Below are 21,759 nucleotides of genomic sequence, written 5' to 3'. Positions count from 1 at the left end.
CATGATGGGAAATTAGATTAAATCTGACCTTCAAGTCATACACATTGTATTTATTCACACGTGTAAAAAAAAACAAAAAAAAACTTCAACTTCGCTCCTTCAACATCAGGAAATAAGGACAGAGTGAAGTCATTCATTTGCATATGTCGACAAAGACCCATCTCTATAGGATTCAATGAAGTCCCCCCCCCACGCACACACACATTTTCCTTACTTATTGAATATGCTCACATTCAGTCCACCTTTTTTCCAAAGGAAACAAGTCATTATGTAATTAGCGTGATGCGGGCTAGCCTGAGGCCCGTGCATGCCCGCAGTCACGTGCGTCCAAATGTGTGCAGCCAGCTGGCAGCACCACAAAACAAATGAATCAGGGGGCGTGAGATGGCTGGATGAACGTGTCCCCTCTTTCCTTTTGGTACATTTCGTAGCAACATTCCTCAGGCGCCCCAAGAAAGAAGGGATTGGGTGCCCTGGCAGCCATTGGTGATATACGTAGTACGTCATTTATAACATTGCACATCTGCATCTTCAATAAACGCCATTAATTGAGCTTCACTCAAGTGACTTGTTTTGTTTTAGATTGTCTAACTTTAACAAGAATCCTTCGAAGTGAGTCAGAAAACGGGGGAAAAAAATTACGAATAGCATGGTTATTTAAAAAAGAAAAAAGGTCTTTAAAAAATGCAAATAAAAGCTTTACTATAAACACCTTACATGGTCATTTACAACAACAACAAAAATCACACACACTCACGCCCGCACCCCACATATATATATATATATATATATATATATATATATATATATATATATATATATATATATATATATATATATATATATATATATATATATATATATATATATATATATATATATATATATCTATATCTAAAGTGAAGGATATGCGGTTTGTGTCAAATCTGTTCAACTGGATCTCGACTGTTGGCCCTCTGGGGCCCCCTGCTGGCTAAGATGCCCCAAGCAATTACCTACCTTGCCTAATGGCAAACTACGCCTCTGATCTCTCCACACGTCTGCTTCGTGAATCCACTCGGACTCATCACGACTTGTTTTTGCTCTGGTCATTGTTTAAATTACTTTATAAAAAAAAAAAAAAAAAAAAAAAAAGTCATACAAACAGCAAACCATCATGGATCATTTTCATGCTCAAAATCCTTAGTTTAGGGTGTGAAAGTAAGCTTTTAAATTAGGCTTAGGGTTTCAAAGTAGGGCTACAAAAGTAAATATTTGTGTTTGATTTCATTGTCTACGAATAGGACCATCAAATTGCTTGGTCATAAGTACTTTCGACAATTTTAGTTCTGAGTTGAGAAATATACCAAAGCAACTGTGAAAACCGCCTTTGAACTATCTGGCCCTCTCATCTGGGAGAAGAAGATGCAGAAATGGAGGAGGAGGAAGTGTGAACGTGAAAGTGTGAGACGGTGGCCTGCAGTAACTCAGCACGGTTACATCACATCCAACACAAGAGTGTCCTATTAATCTAAGTCTATATATCAAAGGCCTACGTCATAAATAGTAGTGTTCTTCCGATACCGTTTTTTGGCTCCCGATACCGATACCGATACCGATACCCAGCTTTGCCGTATCGGCCGATGCCGATACCATACCGATACTTAAGTTGTTTTTTTTTCCTCAACATGAAAAAGCTGTCCTGCTATTGGTTCAGAGCATTCAAGGGCCAATAGGATATCTTATATCGGCATGCAGTGAACATGTCACATACCAGTGAATGTCGTGTACCAGCAAGACACAAGATGCTGGATCCAAAATCCTATATTAGCGTTGGAATTAATGGTATCGGCATGTTACTTGTGAGTAGTCACCGATACCGATACAACTGTTTTAGTGCAGTATCGGCACCTCTGCCGATACCAGTATCGGTATCGGAACACTAATAAATAGGCACCTTAATATTAGGTTTTTAATTTTTAATGATACAATCCACCACCCTGAATAATGACAAGATAAAAAAGATGGAAATAAAAATATAGTTGCAACCCAGTATAAAAGCTAATGCTGCCCATAAAAGTGAGTGATGCTATTATTAGCTCGTCTTATGTAATTTTGTTCATTACAAGACTCTTTCTATATATTCGTCCATCTGCTTTCCTTTTTTGAGCCGTACCTTTTACCTAATTAGTCGTACCCTAAAGAGGCTACATGTCATAGTAGTCATCATAGTCACCTCAAAAATCTATTGATCCTCACTTTTCTCCATCTCCACGTGACACACGAGTGCAGAAGAGCCGAGGTCAGGCGAAGGTGACCAAGAATTGAGGCCGAAGGGCTGCCGGGTTGTGCTGATGCGGGTTCTTTTGCCGTTATAGAGGTGAAGCATGTTCAGTGAAACGGATGGATCGGGGGAAAAAAGGCAAGGATGGAGGAGGGAGAAGAGGGGCAAGCAAGCGCTCACATGGCATAGCACATGCTGCTTTTCTCATTAGGAAGTGCCATGTGTTGAGAATAAGTCATGCTTGTATTCATCCAGGTATTTGGGCTCGATGCTGACCGTTTGTGTCCACCTCGATTCCTTTTTATATAACCAATTTAGCTGTGTAAAAGTACAAATTGTATTTCTTTTTTTCTTTTTTTTAATCAAAGTAGCTAGAATATCCCATATTCCAGTTTCAAAGTTCCCCTATTTGGATTTTAAAAACTCAATATTGTTATTTATTGTGGGACGTAATACCACTTTTGGCCTCAAGATGGCAGCACAGGACCGAGTTTAACAATGTAAACGTGAAAGAATGGAGAGAAACAATGACTGTTGGTCATTCTATAACACAACTCTTTTGCCATGATTATTGATGTATATTGTGAGATCATAAATTAAATTAGCTAGTTTGGGGAGTTTGCGCATACCACAGTAGAAACCCTCACTTGCTTAAAAAGAGATTAACAGCTCACGAACCCAGTCAGGCCCACCCTGAATGTAGTTACACCAGTTATCCACAGGAGGGCAGTGTTGCATCGTAGACAGTTGCTACTCCGTTTTCCTCTAAACTTTCACCACGACTTTTGATTTGATTACCCACACGGATTCTCAACGATTCTTCTTGTTTGTTTGTTTGTTTGTTTGTTTGTTTATTAGTGTTTTGTTTAGCATAACTAGCATGAAGATTAGTTAATATTTGACTAGCTATTTGTGAGCCAAACTGGCAAGCTAACTTAGCTAGCTTAGCTTCACAGTTTACACAGCTAGTTTACCTTAATCTGGCAGATGAAGGTAAACATTGAAGATTCTGTCTCTTATCTTCAAGTGGCAAAAAACACACACACACACGGTTTATATAACAGCACATAATATTAAAAAATAGATTTCATTTGTACAAAGAATGATTTGAGTTCCTTACCTCTGCCATATAGCATACCACAACAACACTATACAATAAATTGTATGTCGTAATATTGCGTACAGTAAACTGTATATCATACTATATATCATACCATTACGTTGCATGATAGAAATGCCTTTTATCCATCGTCCTATATGACAACAGGCTTAATCTGCTCAGGTCTGTTAACGTAAGTTGACACGACAGAGCGCTGATAGGCGGTCATGTCTGATCCTCTGCGATTACGGCGAGCCCTTCTATAGATAGCACTAACTTTCTTCCAGAAGTATTGCCCGGAGAGGACGTAGAGCACGGGGTTGAGAGCGCTGTTGAGGACTCCGAGATAGACCGAGACCTGTCCGCCGACGTCCAGAGCGCGGGACCACGTTTTGACGTCTAGTACGTGGACGTCGCACAGGGTGTCGATGAAGGTGAAGACCTGGTAGGGCCCCCAGCAAAGGATGAACAGCAGAGTGACGGCGTACAACAGAACTGAAGCTTTTGTGTCATTCATGTCCCGAAGACCTACGCTCTCCTTTCTCTGCCGCAAAGCCTTGACGATGGCGCAGCTGCTGGAGACGATCACCAGAGCCGGGACAAGGAAGCCAACGATGTTCAGTAAAACCTGGTTGGCTACCTTCCATGAGCTATCGTGGCTGTAGTCCAACATGCAGGCTGTCATCTGCATTTCTTCAAAGTAAATCACCTTTCTGTGCAGCATGGTCGGCATGCTGAGCGAGAGGCCGAAAACCCAGAGGACCACGCAGATGGCTTTGGCGTAGCGCGTCCGTCGCAGCCACTTGGCCTTCATGGTCCTCACGATGGCCAGGTAGCGGTCCACGCCGATCATGACCAGCGTGTAGATGCTGGTGTAGAGGTTCACCGTCATCACGCAGTTGACCATCTTGCACAAGGCGTCGCCGTACCGCCAGTGGAAATTGTTGAGGATGTTGGCGGCCCAGAAGGGGAGGCCGCACAGGAGGGCCAAGTCGGCCAAAGCCAGGTTGGCCAGGTAGACCTCGGCCACCGTCAGGCGGTCCCTGTGCGCGAGGAACACGCACAGGACGAAGGCGTTCAAGGCGAGGCCCAGCACGGACACGCTGATGATGTATGGCGGGACGATGGCGCGCACGGTGACCATCTCCACAGATGCGAGAGCCTGTGAAAGGGTGCTGTTTTCGCACCACTGACATGCTTCTGCTTGAAGGGTCACTGGCTCCATAGTCTGCGCAAACAACAACATGCAGGCAGTTGGTTTATTGTACGGTCATTCGCGACTCTCACGATGCTTCCACATTTCACTTCATTTTATTAATAGTTTGAATCAGACCACAAATTATAAGCCCACATTTTAATTAGGGATGTCACGATAAGGGCAATATCGTGATATCGTGATATTAAAACTGCCACAATATCGTCGTCGTCATGTTCACAATATTTAAAAGGAACACGTTTATTAAAAAAGTCAGGATGATTGCTATTTGTGCAGTTCTAGCACCCTCTAGTGGCTCGTTTATTAGTGCAATATAATTTTCATTTGGGATGTTTTGGCCTTCTATGTTTAAAATTATGCTAATTGTCAGACGAAAGGGAACCTAATTTGCTTGTGAAGCGATCAATGTGTGCTTGCATTAGCAAGTAAATGCCTCAATATTGTTATTAGAGATTGTAGGTGGTTTATATGCATTGCTGTTATGCACAAAAGCACAATATTGTGCTGTTTTTTTTAGTATGAGCTCTTTTTTTTTACAATATTGTGATCTTTTTTAGTATCACCAACAATATCGTGATAATTATCGTATCGTGACCTTCATATCGTGATAATATCGTATGTTTAGATATCATTACATCCCTAATTTTAATATAGTTTAAAACTCATCTTAAAGTAGAGAATGCAATTTCTGGGCAAAAATTGCAAGTGAAGGCTGAATGGAAAAATTGTAGAATGATATACAATTATATAAAATGACTCAGAATGAGCTGAATAGTTTAAACTTGCAACAGTTTGAATTGATAAAAAAAAAAAAAAAGAATAAATTAGATAATTTCTGCAAAAATTGCGTTTGAAGCCTGAGAGGCTGAATGAAAAATTGTGGAATGATATCAAATGATATGAACTGATATTGAGTGACATGGAATTATACAAAATGACTCGGAATGAGCTGAACAGTTTAAAGTTCTAACAGTTTGAATTGATACAAAAAAATTGTAAATTAGATACGGTAATCAATTTTTGCAAAAATTGCGTGTGAAGACTAAGAGGCTGAATGAAAAATTGTGGAATGATATCGAATGATATGAAATGATATTCAATGACATGCTATTATATAAAATGACCCAGAATGTGCTGAACAGTTTAAACTTGCCACATGTTGAATTGATTTAAAAAAAAAAAAAAAGAAGTATAAATTATTTTTAAATTTTGAGTGGAAAATTGCTGCTCAGTTAAGTTGAATAGTTCAAAGTGTGAATTGCTCAAACAAATGTAGAAACAAGAAGAGAGAGAAAAAAACATTTGGCAGTAATTTTGAATAAAAAAAAAAATTGTAGTAGGGATAAACTGCACAGTTTAAAGATGGAACAGTTTGAATTGGTTAAAAAAAATGAAATGAGAGGAGGAAAAACGCTTAAATGTTTGACTCCTATTTGGACATTTTTTGAAAAAAAAAAAAAAAAAAGCAATAATCTGAAAAGTTTATAGTTGGGATGGTTTGAATTGGTCAAATGTAGAAATTAGAGGACAAAATTGTAATTTTTGGCTTTTATTTTGAATAAAGCTCCGAACTAACAAACGGACAATTGGCAACCGAACAAAAGAAGGTGCATCATTTATTAAATTGACTTCAATTTATGCTTATACGCGTATGCGTCATGACTCTTGATGGACGTTTCCTCCAACTATCTTTCCTCCTCCGGAGGTTTTGCGGGAATGAGTTGCTTGCATTGCGTAACAATCTCTAATAATGAGCATTCTACAAGCTTTTTGTAGGTAACTGAATAATTATTTGAATTATGAGAAACATAACTTTCATGATACAAGTGCTGACAAGTCATGTTTAGCTTTTTGTTAGCCCTTAAAATATTTACCATGTGATTTAGTCATGCACTATTTATTGCTCAATATGATGACTCAATCAACAGATGTTTCCTCTCCTTGTTGACGATTCTACAAATACTCTCCACACTTCTGCTATTTAACTTTTATTCTAGTCAATATAGAATATTAAAAGTTCTTACCAGTTATGAAGCAGCTGATGTGTTCACGCAGCGAATGGAAGGCGCAAGAAACCGAGGGAGCGTTTTTGTATATAGAGCAACATTCTTGCACCCCCGACACAGCAGCTTTTGTTTATGAACAGCCCCCAATCCATGAATTACTGAGAGGCCCTAAATGGAGAAACATTCACACTGCATCAAATGTGCCCAATTTATCAAACTGTTAAGAAAACAGAACATTTAATTTGACAGAGATGGAAGTCGTATTTTCTCACCTGGAGGTTATAAATGACATGTTAATAACTTTGTTGGATTTCACGTGGTTCACATTTTTTTTTTTTATTATGGACGTTTAAAGGACGTTTAAATAAAAGGCACGATGCAGCGACATCTTGTGGTAATGATGCAGATTGCATTTTCCTCAAAACAGTTTTCGAACCTGCTCGCACTCGTAGCCCGGAGGCAGTATTATGACCCGTTTCGGGCTTTTTGATGGTTCTGACCAAGCCATTTCAAAATAAGATAATATGGTTAAATTTTAAAATTGAAAACAAGTAAGGTCCAAAAGCGACGGAACCATTGGGATATACAACTCCTCACATTGATGAGTTAAGCTACCAAAAAAATTGATTACTTGGTTAGCAACGTCGCTGCGTTTGAAATTTTTACGACCAAAATGTTATAAGAAGCGAAGAAGCAAAGTTCTCCTGTAAGGTGACGTCACAGCAAGTCGCTTCACTCGCATGATATGTTTGGCACAGTTTTTACGCCGGACGCCCTTCCTGAAACAACCCACATATTTTCTGTGGGTGGTTTTGTTTGGTTGTCTGTTTTAGTGTGTGGTCACGCCGGCGCAGTTTTTCTCTGTAAAGGGAGTTTGATATACTCCATTTGTGGTTATTTATTCTGCCATGAATATTTACTGGAAAAGGCAGTCAGACCGAACGAGATTTGAGAGGGGATAGAAAGAAAAACAAACAAACAACCAAACAAACACACACAAGTGAAGAGTAAGACAGAACAATGCGTGTAACTGATACCCACCTCTGCAAATGATCATTTATCATATTTATTTGAAAAACAACATTTGTTAAGATGAATATTTTATCCTTTTTTTTTTTTTTTATATTGCTTGATGTGAAAGATGCTGAAATAAATAAAACCCATAATCACCTTTTGGATTGTGCAAAAAACTTTATTTGCAACTTCTGTATTTAATTTACATCACAATTCTAATAAATACGAGCAGACAGTTGATTTAATAAGATTATTAAACAAATGAACGAGTACAGTACAACTATTTTATTTCATACAAGCAACAATTGTAATTGTTTTATGTGATCAAAATCATGAAAGACTAAGAAAAAAAAAATACATCCCTGCAACAAGTTTGCCATATTTTCTACTTTGAGGTCACCTAATGTCGTCCAGTGGTAGCCCACAAGCTTGGCATGCGCTTTAAGGCTGACTGCCTTTTTGGTATTGCACGCCTTTATTTTGGGGAGTGTCCGTGCACACTCCCACAGACATCTGAGTCAACACCGAGTGGGTTGCTTGATTGCGGTGTCGCGGAAAAATGAAGAAGAAGAAAAAACAAAAAAGCAGCATGATGGCGCATCACCACTGGAAACTTTTTTTCATGAACACTGAGTAATTTTTTCTTGCATGCTCCAAAGTTTAAACACGTTAAAAGAAAATCACGAGAACTTCTGTGACAGTTAAAGTTGAAATGTGTGCAGACATTCAAATTAGGACTTTATAGCAACCTGACAGATTTTATGATCACAAAAGCACATGGGTGGGCACTTATGGTCCTCGAGAGCAGCTATCTTACATGTTTAAGATGGTTCCCTCCTCCAACACACCCGACTCAGCAATTCAGCAAGCTCTGTAGAAGCCTGATAACGATCCGGATTATTTGAATCAGGTGTGTTGTTGAAAACCTCAGGTGTTCAAATCTGGTAATCAATCTTGCATTTTTATACATTTCCCTCCTTTAACACACCTAATTCAGATGATCAGGATCATTATCAGGTTTACGCACCACTTGCTGATATTCTGATTCCAATCATTTGATTCAGGTTTGTTGGATATTTTTACATGTTTCCCTCCTCCAACACACCTGACACAAATGATCAGGGCTGTTACCATGCTTCTCCAAAGCGTTCTAATACCTAATCATTTGAATCAGGTGTGTTGGAAGAAGGAAACATCTAAAACAGTGGTGTCCAAATCTGGTCCTCAAGGGCTACCACCTTGCATGTTTTAAATATTTCCCTCCTCCAACACACCTGATACAAATGATCAGGGCTGTTACCAGGCTTCTCCAAAGTTTTCTAATAGCTAACATTTGAATCAGGTGTGTTGGAAGAGGGAAACATCTAAAACAGTGGTGTCCAAATCTGGTCCTCAAGGGCTACCACCTTGCATGTTTTAGATATTTCCCTCCTCCAACACATTTGACTGATCATTTGAATCAGGTGTGTTGGAGGAGGGAAACAACTGAAACAGGAGTATCTAAATCTTGTCCTCATGGGCTACTATCCTGCATGTTTTATATATTTCCATCCTCCAACACATCTGACTGATCATTTGAATCAGGTGTGTTGGAGGAGGGAAACATCGGAAACAGGGATGTCCAAATGTGGTCCTCAAGGGCTACTATCTTGTATGCTATTCCCATACAACACACCTGGCTCATCATTTGAATCAGGTGTGTTGGAGGAGGGAAACATCTGAAACAGGGGTGTCCAAATCTGGTCCTCAAGGGCTACCATCTTGCATGTTTTAGGTATTTCCCTCCTCCAACACATCTGGCTGATCATTTGAATCAAGTGTGTTGGAGGAGGGAAACATCGGGAACAGGGGTGTCCAAATGTGGTCCTCAAGGGCTATTATCTCATATGTTTTAGATGAACAACACACTTGGCTCATCATTTGAATTAAGTGTGTTGGAAGAGGGAAACATCTAAAGCAGGGGCGTCCAAATCTGGTCCTGAAGCGCCACTACCCTGCATTTTTTTTAGATATTTCCCTCTTCCAACACATCTGGCTGATCATTTGAATCAGGTGTGTTGGAGGAGGGAAACATGGGAAACAGGGGTGTCCAAATGTGGTCCTGAAGAGTCACTTCCGTGCACGTTTTAGATATTTTCTACCTCCAACAAACCTGGACCATCATTTGAATCAGGTGTGTTGGAAGAGGGAAACATCTAAAGCAGGGGTGTCCAAATCTGGTCCTGAAGAGCCACTTCCGTGTATGTTTGAGATATTTTCCACCTCCAACACACCTGGACCATCATTTGAATTAGGTGTGTTGGAAGAGGGAAACATCTAAAGCAGCGGTGTCCAAATCAGGTCCTGAAGTGCCATATGGGTGCCACTACCCTGCATTTTTTTTAGATATTTCCCTCCTCTAACACATCTGGCTGATCATTTGAATCAGGTGTGTTGGAGGAGGGAAACATCTGAAGCAGGGGGGTGTCCAAATCTGTTCCTGAAGGGCTACTACCCTGCATTTTTTAGATGGGTCCCACCTCCAACACACCTGATTCAAAAGATCAGGGCTGATCATTTGAATCAGGTGTAGTAGGAGAATTTTGCCTTTGAATATAAACAAAGGTATTTCCATATTAAATGAGATGAGAAACTGTATTTCATCACCACCGCTCTATGCCAAGGCGAATCCTCGCCTGACCTGACCGATGAGATTTTTATGCAAACGTCTTCAGTGTTGCCGACGTGTTTGAACGCGTGGACGCTGTCGTCATGCTAGTGACGTGCCACTGCTTGCACATTTCCTGAGCCTTTTTCCGGAAGTTTTTCCCAACGATGACATACAAGATGGGGTTGAGGATACTGTTGAAGAAAGCCAAGTAGCCAACAAACTGTTTGGAAAGGTCAATGCCGGCCTCCAGATGACACCCTTGCATCACGCCGGCTATTCTGAGCAAATCCAGGATGGTGACGATGTGAAACGGGATCCAGCAGACCAGGAAGGCGACCAGCACCACCAGCACCAGCGTGGTGGCCTTCTGCTCACTCTTCTCGGTGTTGAACCTCTCGATCGAGCGCTTGCTTAGCGCCCGGATGATCTTGACGGTGCAGAATGAGATGATGGTGATCGGGACGAGGAAGCTAAAGATAATTAGCATCGTGTCGCACAGCAGCTCGACCGTGTGGCTCGGGAAAACCAAGAGGCAGGCGTGCACGTCAAATTGCGGGACGTAGTCCACCGCCCGAAAGACCAACGTGGGTGTGGACAGGAACAAGCTGAAGCCCCACACCAGCAGACAGCCCAGTTTGGCATACTTGGGTCGGCGCATTCGCCCGTGCGACATGGGGTGGACCAGCGCCACGTAGCGATCGATGCTCACCAGAACCAGCGAGTAGATGCTGCAGTACGCGTTCATCTTGAGGCCCGCGTTGACCATTTTGCACATGGGCACGCCGAAAGGCCAGATGAAACCGTTGGCGATGTTGACCACCCAGAAGATAAGACAGAACACCGTGAGGAGGTCGGCGGCCGCCAGGTTGCTCAGGTAGATTTCGGCCACCGTGCACGGCTTCTTGTGAAGGCAGAAGACCAGCAGCACGAAGGCGTTCAGCACGATTCCCAGCGCGACCACCACCCCCAAGTAGACGGTCTGGCTGTTGGTCAGCGCGTCCCATACGTCGAGATCCAGGCAGTTCTGGATTACCGTGTCGTTTTGGTATCGGACTGTCACCGTGGCGTTCAGCTCGGGGATCCTGCAGGGAAACGGATTTACAATCAGAAAGAAATCACGTCACGTATCACGAACAAGGTTATTTTAGTTGACTAAAACTAACGAAAAAACTAAAATTCAAAAAACAATTTCTTTCATGAAGTAAAATTTTAAAAAACGAAAACCAACTGAAAATACTTTTTTTTTTTTTTTATTTATTTTGTTTCCAAAACTCACTAAAACTAACTATAATTAGAGCAAAAATGTCCTTCGTTTTAGTCTTTGTTATAATTAATGTAATGGATGAGCCTTTGGGGATGATTTTAAATGTGATTTTTAAGTAAATTCATTTTGATGTTAACCGGAAAAAGGACGGTTGAAAGTGTGTCACACAGATGTGACGTCATCTAGCAGCAGCCAATAGAAAAGCACCTTCAGATGATGTTGCTCCCATAGTGTTTTTTTTGTGTTTTTTTTAATATTGCGCAAGTAATACACATTAAAAAAAACTAAACTAAAACTGAAACTAACTAAAACTAAGCATTTATTAAATAACTAAAACTACTAAAAACTAGGCGGCATGGTGAATGACTGGTTAACATGTCCGCCTCCAAGTTCTGAGGACTCGGGTTCGAGTCCAGGCTCGGACCTTCCTGGGTGGAGTTTGCATGTTCTCCCCGTGCCCGCGTGGGTCTTCTCCGGGTACTCCGGTCTCCTCCCACATTCCAAAGACATGCATGGCAGGTTAATTGGGCGCTCCGAATTGTCCCTAATTGTGTTTGTGAGTATGGATGGTTGTTCGTCTCTGTGTGCCCTGCGATTGGCTGGCAACCAGTCCAGGGTGTAACCCGCCCACTGCCTGAAGCCAGCTGAGATAGGCTCCAGCATCCCCCGCGACCCTTGTGAGGAATAAGCGGTCAAGAAAATGTAACAACATCACAGTTGCTCGGGGGCCAGGCAACGACCAATCATAGCTCACCTGTTTCTGAAGCTGCGCTGTGATTGGTTGTTACCTGAGCAACATTGATGTCATCTTCAGTCGACATCAAGTGGCAAAATGGCCGCCCCTTGAGATGGATAAAAACATCTGGATTTTGCTGCTTCACTTATAGCCCACTAACAAAATATCAACCAGAAAACCATATTTAGACTAGTAGGGCTGCATAGAACATATTACTGTCAAAAACATTTTTGGGGGGTTCACTTCCCCTTTAAAGCTACTGAACGCAGAAAATGGAATTTCGAATCACTACTGCCACTTGTGGCCGACAAATGAAAGTGCATTTTCCCTTCTTAACATACACAACACGCACATGACGTCACTTCCGCAGACAGAGGGAGGGAAATTTGAACCCGAACCCTGTCTGAAAACTATTGGCCAGAGGATTTACAGGCGTTCCCATTATGAACAGCGAATGTATTAATCTAGTAATTAAAAAATGCCCTAAATGGTCAAATAAAAAGGCTATTGTAAAGATATTTTTGGCATCCAAAGTGCAGCTTTAAGAAGGAACCACAGATTAATCTGTATGCGTAGGTAACTTGTGCAACTTTGACTCTCCTCAACATTCCACTTCAGTTCTCTAACAGGTCACATCTGTTGTACAATCGCTGGCAAATCTTCACATGCCAGATTCCCTGATAAATAAATCACATTGTCATAAATCATTAGGATTTGGTTGGATTTAGGATCAAACAACAGTAGTTACCGTTACCTCATTTTAATTCAGGGGCCAAAGTGGGCCAGGCTAATAAGCTATAAATAACATTTCAGTTCTTTCTCTCTTTTTTTTCTTCTTTCAAATGATTACACGTACATTCCAAAAAAATTCTCATTTAATATTACCTTATTGCAGAGTAATCAGATTTTTTTTTGCATCAAATCCTGAGTAACAGCCAAATTTCAGAATGTCCACTCCAGTGGACAAAATTAACAACAGTAAATGTTAGCAAAAAACTGCAGTTTGTGTTCCGTTCTCATGGACCTAATACGACTCAGGGATGGGCCAGTTCTGGCCCACGAGCCGAATGTTTGTGCATCGCTAGGAGAAACAAGGACTGTTTCAAAATCTTTTTCCAGTTTCCTCATCAGTGAATGTGAATTCCTTGACTTAGTTTTAGCATGCTGTGTGAATAGCGCCACAATCATAAATATTTAGTTTTGAAACAATAGGGCAGCTTACGCTAAACCAATGAATGAATCGTAGCCTTAACCTCAAAATGAAACACCCAAACTGCTTTTGAAAGCAACATCCACCATGTTCATTGTTTTATACAGCATCCTTATGATCCTTGCTCAGATAATCGCAAAAATACCGTAGTCCAGTTTTGTTGCTTGTTGTAAAAATAACAATTACAGTATCACAATTACAGTTGTGTACTTTTGTATGACTTGTCTAACTGCATTATCGTGCGTTTTACCCACATATAGCACATCATGCATATTATATGTGCACGCCATATGCAGTAGATTGAAATTAGGTCCAGTAATGAGCAACAGGCTGGAGTCTGCCGACAGCGATTCCATCAAGGGAGTTTAAATTGGGTACAGCACATAATCACATCGTCCGGCAATCTGTTTTCCTTGAGGCCATTAAGACGACATCAGCTGGATTATAGGGGGGGTCAAAACTTTACATTAACAAAGTAGACAACGGGCCAAACTAATATTTCACAAATGTTGAACTTTCTTTGAAGAATCACGCTTGAGTCATTTCAAGTATTTTTATCATTAAATCATGAATTGTGGATTATTTTGAGGCACCTAACTAGACCATCTGACTAGATTAACAAATAGAATTGACATGTGCAGAGATAATGCAATCAGGTAAAAAAAAAAAAAAATGCAGTAAAAAGTTCACTTTTCCAAGTATCCCATTCTTTTTTCTTTTTTCTTTTTTTTAATTGCAAGGTACTAGCCTAACTTTTTCCAAAAGTCAGATCCAAGAGTCCCCAGTCAGTAGCGGTAATAAGCAATAATACATAAATAATATTGCAATGTGAACGTGTTTACCTTGTAGTGTGAAGATCCATTTTCCCCGTGAGGAAAGTCGGTCCAGATGTGAATGAAGTGTGCAGATGCCCGCCTGCGCTCGTCGACGAGCTTCCCCTTCGCCTTCTCCGCCCCGTTCCTCTGTGACTTGCTCTTTTCAAGGAAATTGGAGATGTCAGTGATGTCAGACCAAAAAAAAAATATATATATATATATATGACTTCACTTCTCAGTCTGTTTTTCCCACTTTCACGTTTTTCACTGTAACATCATGTCTGCATTTTTGCTATGTTATTGTTCACGTATTTCATTTTCCAGTGGATACATATTCTGGAGAGGAAAACACATTTAATGATTAAATCAGCTGTACTTGAGCAAATGGGGAAGTCATTATATGCATTTGTGGAATATTATACAATAATATACTCCAATTGTTGCCAAGTAATGTTTTAAAACTAAAGTCAGACAAAAAAAGTTACTTTTGAAAGTTTAACTTAACAGCTCAAAAGCCCTCATCTAAATACAACTGTTTTTTTGTTTTTTTTTCATAAAAAAAAATCTATGATATTATGACTATTTTTGTGACTAAGATTTTCAATTTTTGTAGAATTACTTCTTGATATGATTTCCTCCTCTTTATTTCCCTCACGAAGTATATTTTAAAAATAATATTTTTCCTTATGGAGTATTATGACTTTATCCTTGTAGCACAGATTTTTATTATTGTGAAATGATAGATTATAAATGAATTATAATATTTAAAAAAATAATCAGACAGAATTCCACATTATAATAACATTTGGATTTCCCAATTTTTCTTTGGAGGTTGTTTTTTGTAATTACAATTCATTTCTGATGTCATTCACAGCAAACAAATTTTTTTTTTTCATCAAATCACAACTTCGTGGAATACTGAGACTTTATTCTTTTAAAATTACAAGTTTTTATTTCTTGGTCAGGAAAAGGAAGGCAAGTGAGGAAGCCACTGTAAAAAAAAAAATGGTAGGGTATTAGAGACTCACACTACCAGTTTTGAAATGAAATTTGTCAAATTTTTAAGCAAGTAAAACCTAAAACAAGAGCAAGTGGTGGAAGTACCACCATACTGTCATAGTAGGTTCATAAAAATGATATTTTTGCAAGTCACTGTATCATCAAATAACAACTGAGTGAACGCGAATACTAGTACTCGTACCATAAGCACTGATTTATAGTAAATCAGTACATTTGCATTCATTTGATCAGATTGCACTTTGAGATTTTCACCTTTTGCTCGCTAACTAGCAGGATTAAACATTTTCCTCCACAATGACTTGTTCAATATGATTAACTCATTGCACAATGTAACATCTGACTTCATCCTCCACAACCCAGAAAGTAGCCTGATGACTAATAAACAGATGGTCTGACAAACATTAAGAAAAGATTTCTAGAAACTGTTGAAAGTAAACATTGTTGGAAAATATTATTTGCTTTTTAAGTCACATGATTTTTTTTTTAAATAAAAGATGACAATCATTAACATTTTTCTTGTACTATTATGACTTTTTTTTATTTATTTTTTTTTAAATAGAGTGCAAGTATTTTCCTGCAAATATAATTGTTAATACCAGAAAAAAAAAATCTTGTAAAATTTCAACATCATTCTAGTGATTTCATGATTACACATAAGAATGATCTTGGACACTAGAGACTTAACTATTTGAAAATTTTGCACTTTTTTTTTTTTTTAATCACGAAATTAGGAGAGTTTCCCCTCAAAAAGTCACAAAATATTTTCGGTAACTCGTATTTTATTCGTGTGAGGAAGGTCAACACGAAAACAACAACCAGAAACGGCTAAGAAAACTACGTAATGAGAGTATCATCTACTCTACATACCCATTATTTTTGTGATGCATCATACAATACCCTTTTAACTCTTTTCCTGCCACGCGTTATCAAAAAAATAAATAAATTGATGTGACAAAGGCTTTGATCATTCACAAAAAGAGATACAATGCTTCCATCTGCTGGCCATAGTTAGTGTGTGTTTTTGATTCCACAACCCATTGACCAGGCAGCACTGCATTTTAGACGTTGCACTGAGAAAAAAATAAATAAAAAAGTTAGTTGACGTCATTTAACGTTTATGGCGGCTTACGTCGTGATTTTACTGATCGTTATTAAACGTTTTTGGCAGCCAAAGAGTTAAAAACAACTTTAAAAATTTTTTATAATCTAAAACAAATTGTTGTTGTTCTCTCTCCAGTTCCGAGTCATCATAATAATCACCCTAAGTGCAGTAAGCGTTTGCCCTTTTAGTGACTTCGCAGTTCACATTTGAATGCGCAACACAACAATTTGTGAGCTGTCCAATTGTCACCGCTCAGCTCATTAGGGCTAATGCATTTGCTCCCAAAGGACATATTCCGAGTTAGCATTGATTCCGTGTTTGAGAGTAGTCGATAATTTGCGAAAAACCCATCCGCTCGGTCATGTCCACCACCGCAGGAAATTGCGGTCGCCATGCATGGAGGCTTTTAAAAAAAATTGTGTCATACTTTGAATGAATAATTGAGCGGCTGTTAGAGAGGCAAAGTGTGGCTCCAGAAAGTTGGTGTTCAGTCGTTTTTAAAGTTACCCCCTAGTCGTCATAAAATATCCACTCATTTGCCGCCATGCAAAATTCTGAAGTGTCTTGAATCCAATATGATCGTCAGTGTTAGAGGGTCCTGACATGAAACAGTTAAACCAAGAAAAATTGAAAGGAAAATGTTGGAATTCATTTTAGGAACAGCACAGCTCCCCTCACCTGGCAACCTCTTGCACTGTTTACTTTCTGTTCTGCGCACGCGTTGCCATGTTAAACTCCCACCTTGCTTCTGAGGCTAACTCCTACTGTTATGACGTAACGAACAAGACGGTGGTGTAAATTATCTTTAAAGACTTCATTATAAATGACTGTGAATTGTTGAGTTTAGTTGCTTGAGACCGAACTAACTGATAACACCACAAACATAATTCAAGTATGTACTTACACACGTCCTTCATAGAAAGCATTTCAAAGTAGTCTGTACAACAAGTATTGTATGTCTTCTTCTTGAACCCTTTTGCTTTTTGGAGAGTGTAACTCACTTGTGAATCGTCTTTCACTGATTAAAGTCCTCATGGGCGAGATGTTGCCGCTTCCTGAAGCTCTGCCACAACTGACCTCTTCCAACTTATTTGGTTTGCTTGTTTCCTTTTGCCTCGGGGTTTCCAGTATAAGGCCTGCTTGGTCATGTTTGATGCGCACGCGTGGGCGCGCACGTTTGTGCTATCTCAGTGGTTCTCAACCGCGGCCCTCAAGTACCCCTATCCAGCCTTTTCTCCATGTCTCCCACAGCCAAGACAGGTGTTTGCATCAAGCCTGATAACGATCCTCAGCTGTGTTGGCTGAGAGCGACATCTCATGCGCTCATTTGCATTTGCAAGCAAACAGCCAACCAGAGTGATCAAATGTCATCGGCAGCCAGCAGAGTTTTGCATCCTGCGACTGATGGCACGTTCATTCAAATCGTACCTAAAAAGCACAATGACTATGTTTACATGCAGTCAATAACCTGTTCAAAACAGGAAGATTAGCAACATCCTGGTTATAAACGAACATGGTGAAACGAAGATGCAGCACAGATCTATCTATCTATCTATCTATCTATCTATCTATCTATCTATCTATCTATCTATCTATCTATCTATCTATCTATCTATCTATCTATCTATCTATCTATCTATCTATCTATCTATCTATGTAGATGATAACTAGCTAGGTAGCTAGCAAGCTATCTACTATCTACCAATTATATTCTATCTATCTATCTATCTATCTATCTATCTATCTATCTATCTATCTATCTATCTATCTATCTATCTATCTATCTATCTATCTATCTATCTATCTATCTATCTATCTATCAGTAGCGTGTGGTCATAATAAGCTATTAATGCGGTGCATGCCCAAGCCCTTCGAAATAAATCATTGAAAAAATTTCTGTCAGTGTCCTCTAAAATATAACACCGTAGTTCTACTGTTTTGGTCTTAAAAGCTATCCATCTAATAGCTATAGCTAGCTTTCTATCTATGTAGATGATAACTAGCTAGGTAGCTAGCAAGCAAGCTATCTACTATCTACCAATTATATTATTTCTATCTATCTATCTATCTATCTATCTATCTATCTATCTATCTATCTATCTATCTATCTATCTATCTATCTATCTATCTATCTATCTATCTATCTATCAAGTTTGGCGATAAAGCAGAAAGTCAAGGATTTTTTCTGTATTTTTGGGTGACCAGAGGCCCTGTGTCAAACCAAAATAGATCCACCCATATACTTAGCATTCTCCACGTTCACAAGTCAGAACCAGAAACAAAACAAGCTAGAGCAATTTGTACTCAGCTGACCTGGACACAAAGCAGATACAGGCTGTCAATTGAAAATGTTGGTATATGCTGCTGGCCGCTGAAAAGATGGAGCCGCAAATGGCCGCAGGTCGTAGTTTGTACACCATCGGTTTAAATCTTTAATACAGGTACATTAAAAGGTCCAAAGTAGTACTGTACTTTGAATGTCGCTCCGCTCCAAACCACTGTAAGGTCGAATGATTTGAGTGCATACCGGACACACGTTTATTGTGACAACCTGAAAGTCCCTTGACAAATTCTGGAAGCAGTTGCAGTGTTATGTCTCACTGGCGTGTAATGGGCCGTAATGCAGCAAGCACCACGACATGTGGCTGCGGGGGCGGTCAGGCCCCGCGCTTCTTTTCCAAAACATACTCTGCCCATTTCCCTCGTAGACTCGTTTAACGTGCTTCGCAGGCGTTCGGCTCGATTACTGGGAGCCGCTCCCGTCTTTGGCGGCTTGTTTCATAACTCGTCGCTCTTTCGAGACGGCGAGCCTGGCCCGGCTGTTTTCGCAACTGTCTGAGTCGGGCCTTTGTGGAGGAGAAGAGAGCGCTCAAGCCAACCTGTGGCACTGTGAGGTGGTGCTAATGGCGCTATCATGGAAACATATGTGTTCTAAATGCTTTGGATGCAAAGTGTCAGAAACCTCACAGACCACCCGCTCATGTTATATTTACAGTAGACCATAATGAGGGGGTTCCATACAACCAGTTGGATCGGCTACGTGTCTGCATTCGGGTACTTTCCTCTACTTGGGTTTCAGCGCGTAATGAAACTTGGACTTGGATGATATATAAACATGTTACTGCTCAAGCTGAGGGGAGATGTTTCTGGCAGAGGACATTTATAGTTTAGAGAGTGAGATGTAAACTCTAGAGGGTGAATAATGGTGGCAAATCGTTTGTAATATTGTTGATATTTGTGATATATTTGGGTGACATTTCAGGATGAAATAAAAAATGCATTTGAACCTTTCCAGGTGGACTTAACCATTTTTTTCAGTCGCCACTTTCATCTGAGAAGATTCTGTTTGAAGTCTGACAAAGTACTGTTAGTCAATGGTGTCTTCCCGGTGTTTACGTAACACTGTTCATCATTTATTGGTTGATTTATGATGTGTGTGCCATCACATCCAGCAGAGGGCGGTGTGGGATCAAAAAGTGCTTACTTTTCATTTCTTTTTGTCTCGTTTGTGTTCCTTTGTTCCCTTTGCCTCTGTAAAGGCAGTTCTCTCAATATCCTTTGCGAGTTAAAACAGCATTTGACATTTTATAGTGATTCACACACAGGAGCTAAATGTTGAGAATGTTGACATAACATTTCCTTGTTCACCTAAGTGGCTTGTCCCGCACACAAACACATCAAACAACACCAGTTTTTGTTGTGCTGTGTGCGATGTGGACTGACAGCCGCCATAGTCAGCGTCGGACGGCCGACTGCCTGACGACTGACGGGATGACTTTTGACAACATGGCGATAACTCACACTGAGCGGGCCACTGAGTATCTCTCGACGAGACTCCTCGCCGGTCGTCGTCGTCACTGGAGCGTCTCTCTGATTGAAAAAGACAAGTGTACAGGAAAAATACGGGATGCGGTGACATTCTACTACTACTCACAATAATGTCATAAGGTCAACTAAGTATTAGAAAACGCTCTCAGTTGTAGGATGCAGTGTCGAGTGCCACACTGCTGAAAACTACAACCAGTGGAATAAACACATAAAGCTTGCATTAGATCTAAATGGCTTGAAATGATTATTCGATTATTAAAATAGTTGCTGATGAATTGATTATTAATTTTGACATCTGTTGGAGTAAACATTCCAGTGTGAAATATTGGGGAGTTGATTTGAACTCCTGAAGTGTCATTTTAAATGTTCAGCGTGAAATGGTGTCCACAGTATATAGTTACAGTTTACAGAGTTGAACACCGAGTGTTAGGTGTAACTCTGCAGTGATGTAATTAAGCTCCGCCTTCGCACCTGCACTTCTCCGGTTTGAGAGAGACGAGCGCCATTTTCCATCCTCCTGGTTTATCACTGGAAAACACTGACATTCAAACAAAAGCAGTTTTGGGCACATGAAGTCATTTTCACTCACAGAAGAGACGACAGCAAAAACTGGAGGGTTAAAGTTTGGCATTTGCAACTCTGACCCTGTTTATTTAACACATTCATGAGTTAATATTAACATTTCTAGTGGAATTGAACGCAAATTCTTTTGAGTATTAAAAAAACACAACACTAGATGGTGTATGTTGACTAGTGTTACATTTGAACTTTACCATCAAGGGTTGTTTTAACTTCTTCTCAGTGTAAAAAGTGTTGTTTTAATTATATCTGTGTGGACCAATATCAGTACTTTAGAAGTGTTAAATTTAACTGTAGTGTTGAATTAACACTTCCGATTTTGCTGTGTTTTGATATTGTCCTAAAGGAAACGAGATCATGTTCTTCCTTCATTCTCTTGTACTTTTGTTGTTGCTTCCATTGACCTTCCAAAGTGCTTTTCCACTTTGATTTGGCCTCGTCTGCCAACGAGTGATGAGCGATTCCCGTCAGTCTCCGCACTGACAGGCTACATGTTGCGCATGCTGATTGATACCTCATTACGTCTTGTTGAGCTCAAAGTCATCACCATTAAACTCGGCTACGCACTCCGCCGCCTGACATGCTTCCTTGTTTTGGAGATGAAACATCACGTCGTCTGCGTTTGCAGTTCCAATTCTTCTTCACTATAATGATAGAAGATTGTTTAGAGGTTATTTGAGTTCATCTCTCCTCACATCTCTATGTGCACTATATGTCACAGTTGTGTTTCATTATCATCTTTAATGTCTGCAGGCGACTTTATGCAAAAACATTAAAGGTCACTAATGACACTGGAGGGCAATGTTGTAAAATGTATATCTTTTATGCAGTTTTGATCTTTTGCCAAGATGCAAATTCCGATTTAGGTCAGTATTTATTCTCATATATTAAAAACAGTTTAAAATGGAAAGTTTTGACTCCAGAATGCAAATGTTCTATTTTTGTATTTCTATATTT

The 21,759-nt window shown here is 39.8% G+C and overlaps 2 protein-coding genes across 4 annotated transcripts; both read right to left on the bottom strand.

Moving 5' to 3' along the window:
* Window positions 1-3,505: 3,505 nt before the first annotated feature.
* On the bottom strand, window positions 3,506-6,683 carry LOC144031607 (B2 bradykinin receptor-like). The gene is made up of 2 exons (XM_077538917.1): window positions 6,603-6,683; window positions 3,506-4,590 (listed from the first exon to the last, which is right to left on the bottom strand). The coding sequence occupies exon 2, from the start codon at window positions 4,585-4,587 to the stop codon at window positions 3,517-3,519; it is 1,071 nt and encodes a 356-aa protein (XP_077395043.1). The 5' UTR covers window positions 4,588-4,590; window positions 6,603-6,683; the 3' UTR covers window positions 3,506-3,516.
* Window positions 6,684-10,064: 3,381 nt separating this feature from the next.
* Window positions 10,065-20,226, bottom strand: LOC144031664 (B2 bradykinin receptor-like). Of its 3 annotated transcripts, none has more exons than XM_077539021.1 (3): window positions 20,197-20,226; window positions 14,301-14,432; window positions 10,065-11,330 (listed from the first exon to the last, which is right to left on the bottom strand). In XM_077539021.1, exons 2-3 carry the CDS (start codon window positions 14,318-14,320, stop codon window positions 10,295-10,297), a joined length of 1,056 nt encoding a protein of 351 aa, XP_077395147.1. In that variant the 5' UTR covers window positions 14,321-14,432; window positions 20,197-20,226; the 3' UTR covers window positions 10,065-10,294. The 3 variants fall into 3 exon arrangements, with proteins under 3 accessions (XP_077395147.1, XP_077395146.1, XP_077395145.1); XM_077539020.1 differs by lacking the exon at window positions 20,197-20,226 and adding an exon at window positions 17,397-17,641; XM_077539019.1 differs by lacking the exon at window positions 20,197-20,226 and adding an exon at window positions 16,161-16,363.
* Between the last annotated feature and the right edge of the window lie 1,533 nt (window positions 20,227-21,759).

Source organism: Festucalex cinctus, chromosome 12 (genome assembly GCF_051991245.1).
Source record: "Festucalex cinctus isolate MCC-2025b chromosome 12, RoL_Fcin_1.0, whole genome shotgun sequence".
Lineage (NCBI taxonomy): Eukaryota > Metazoa > Chordata > Actinopteri > Syngnathiformes > Syngnathidae > Festucalex > Festucalex cinctus.
This window is presented reverse-complemented; position numbering and strand designations above follow the sequence as displayed.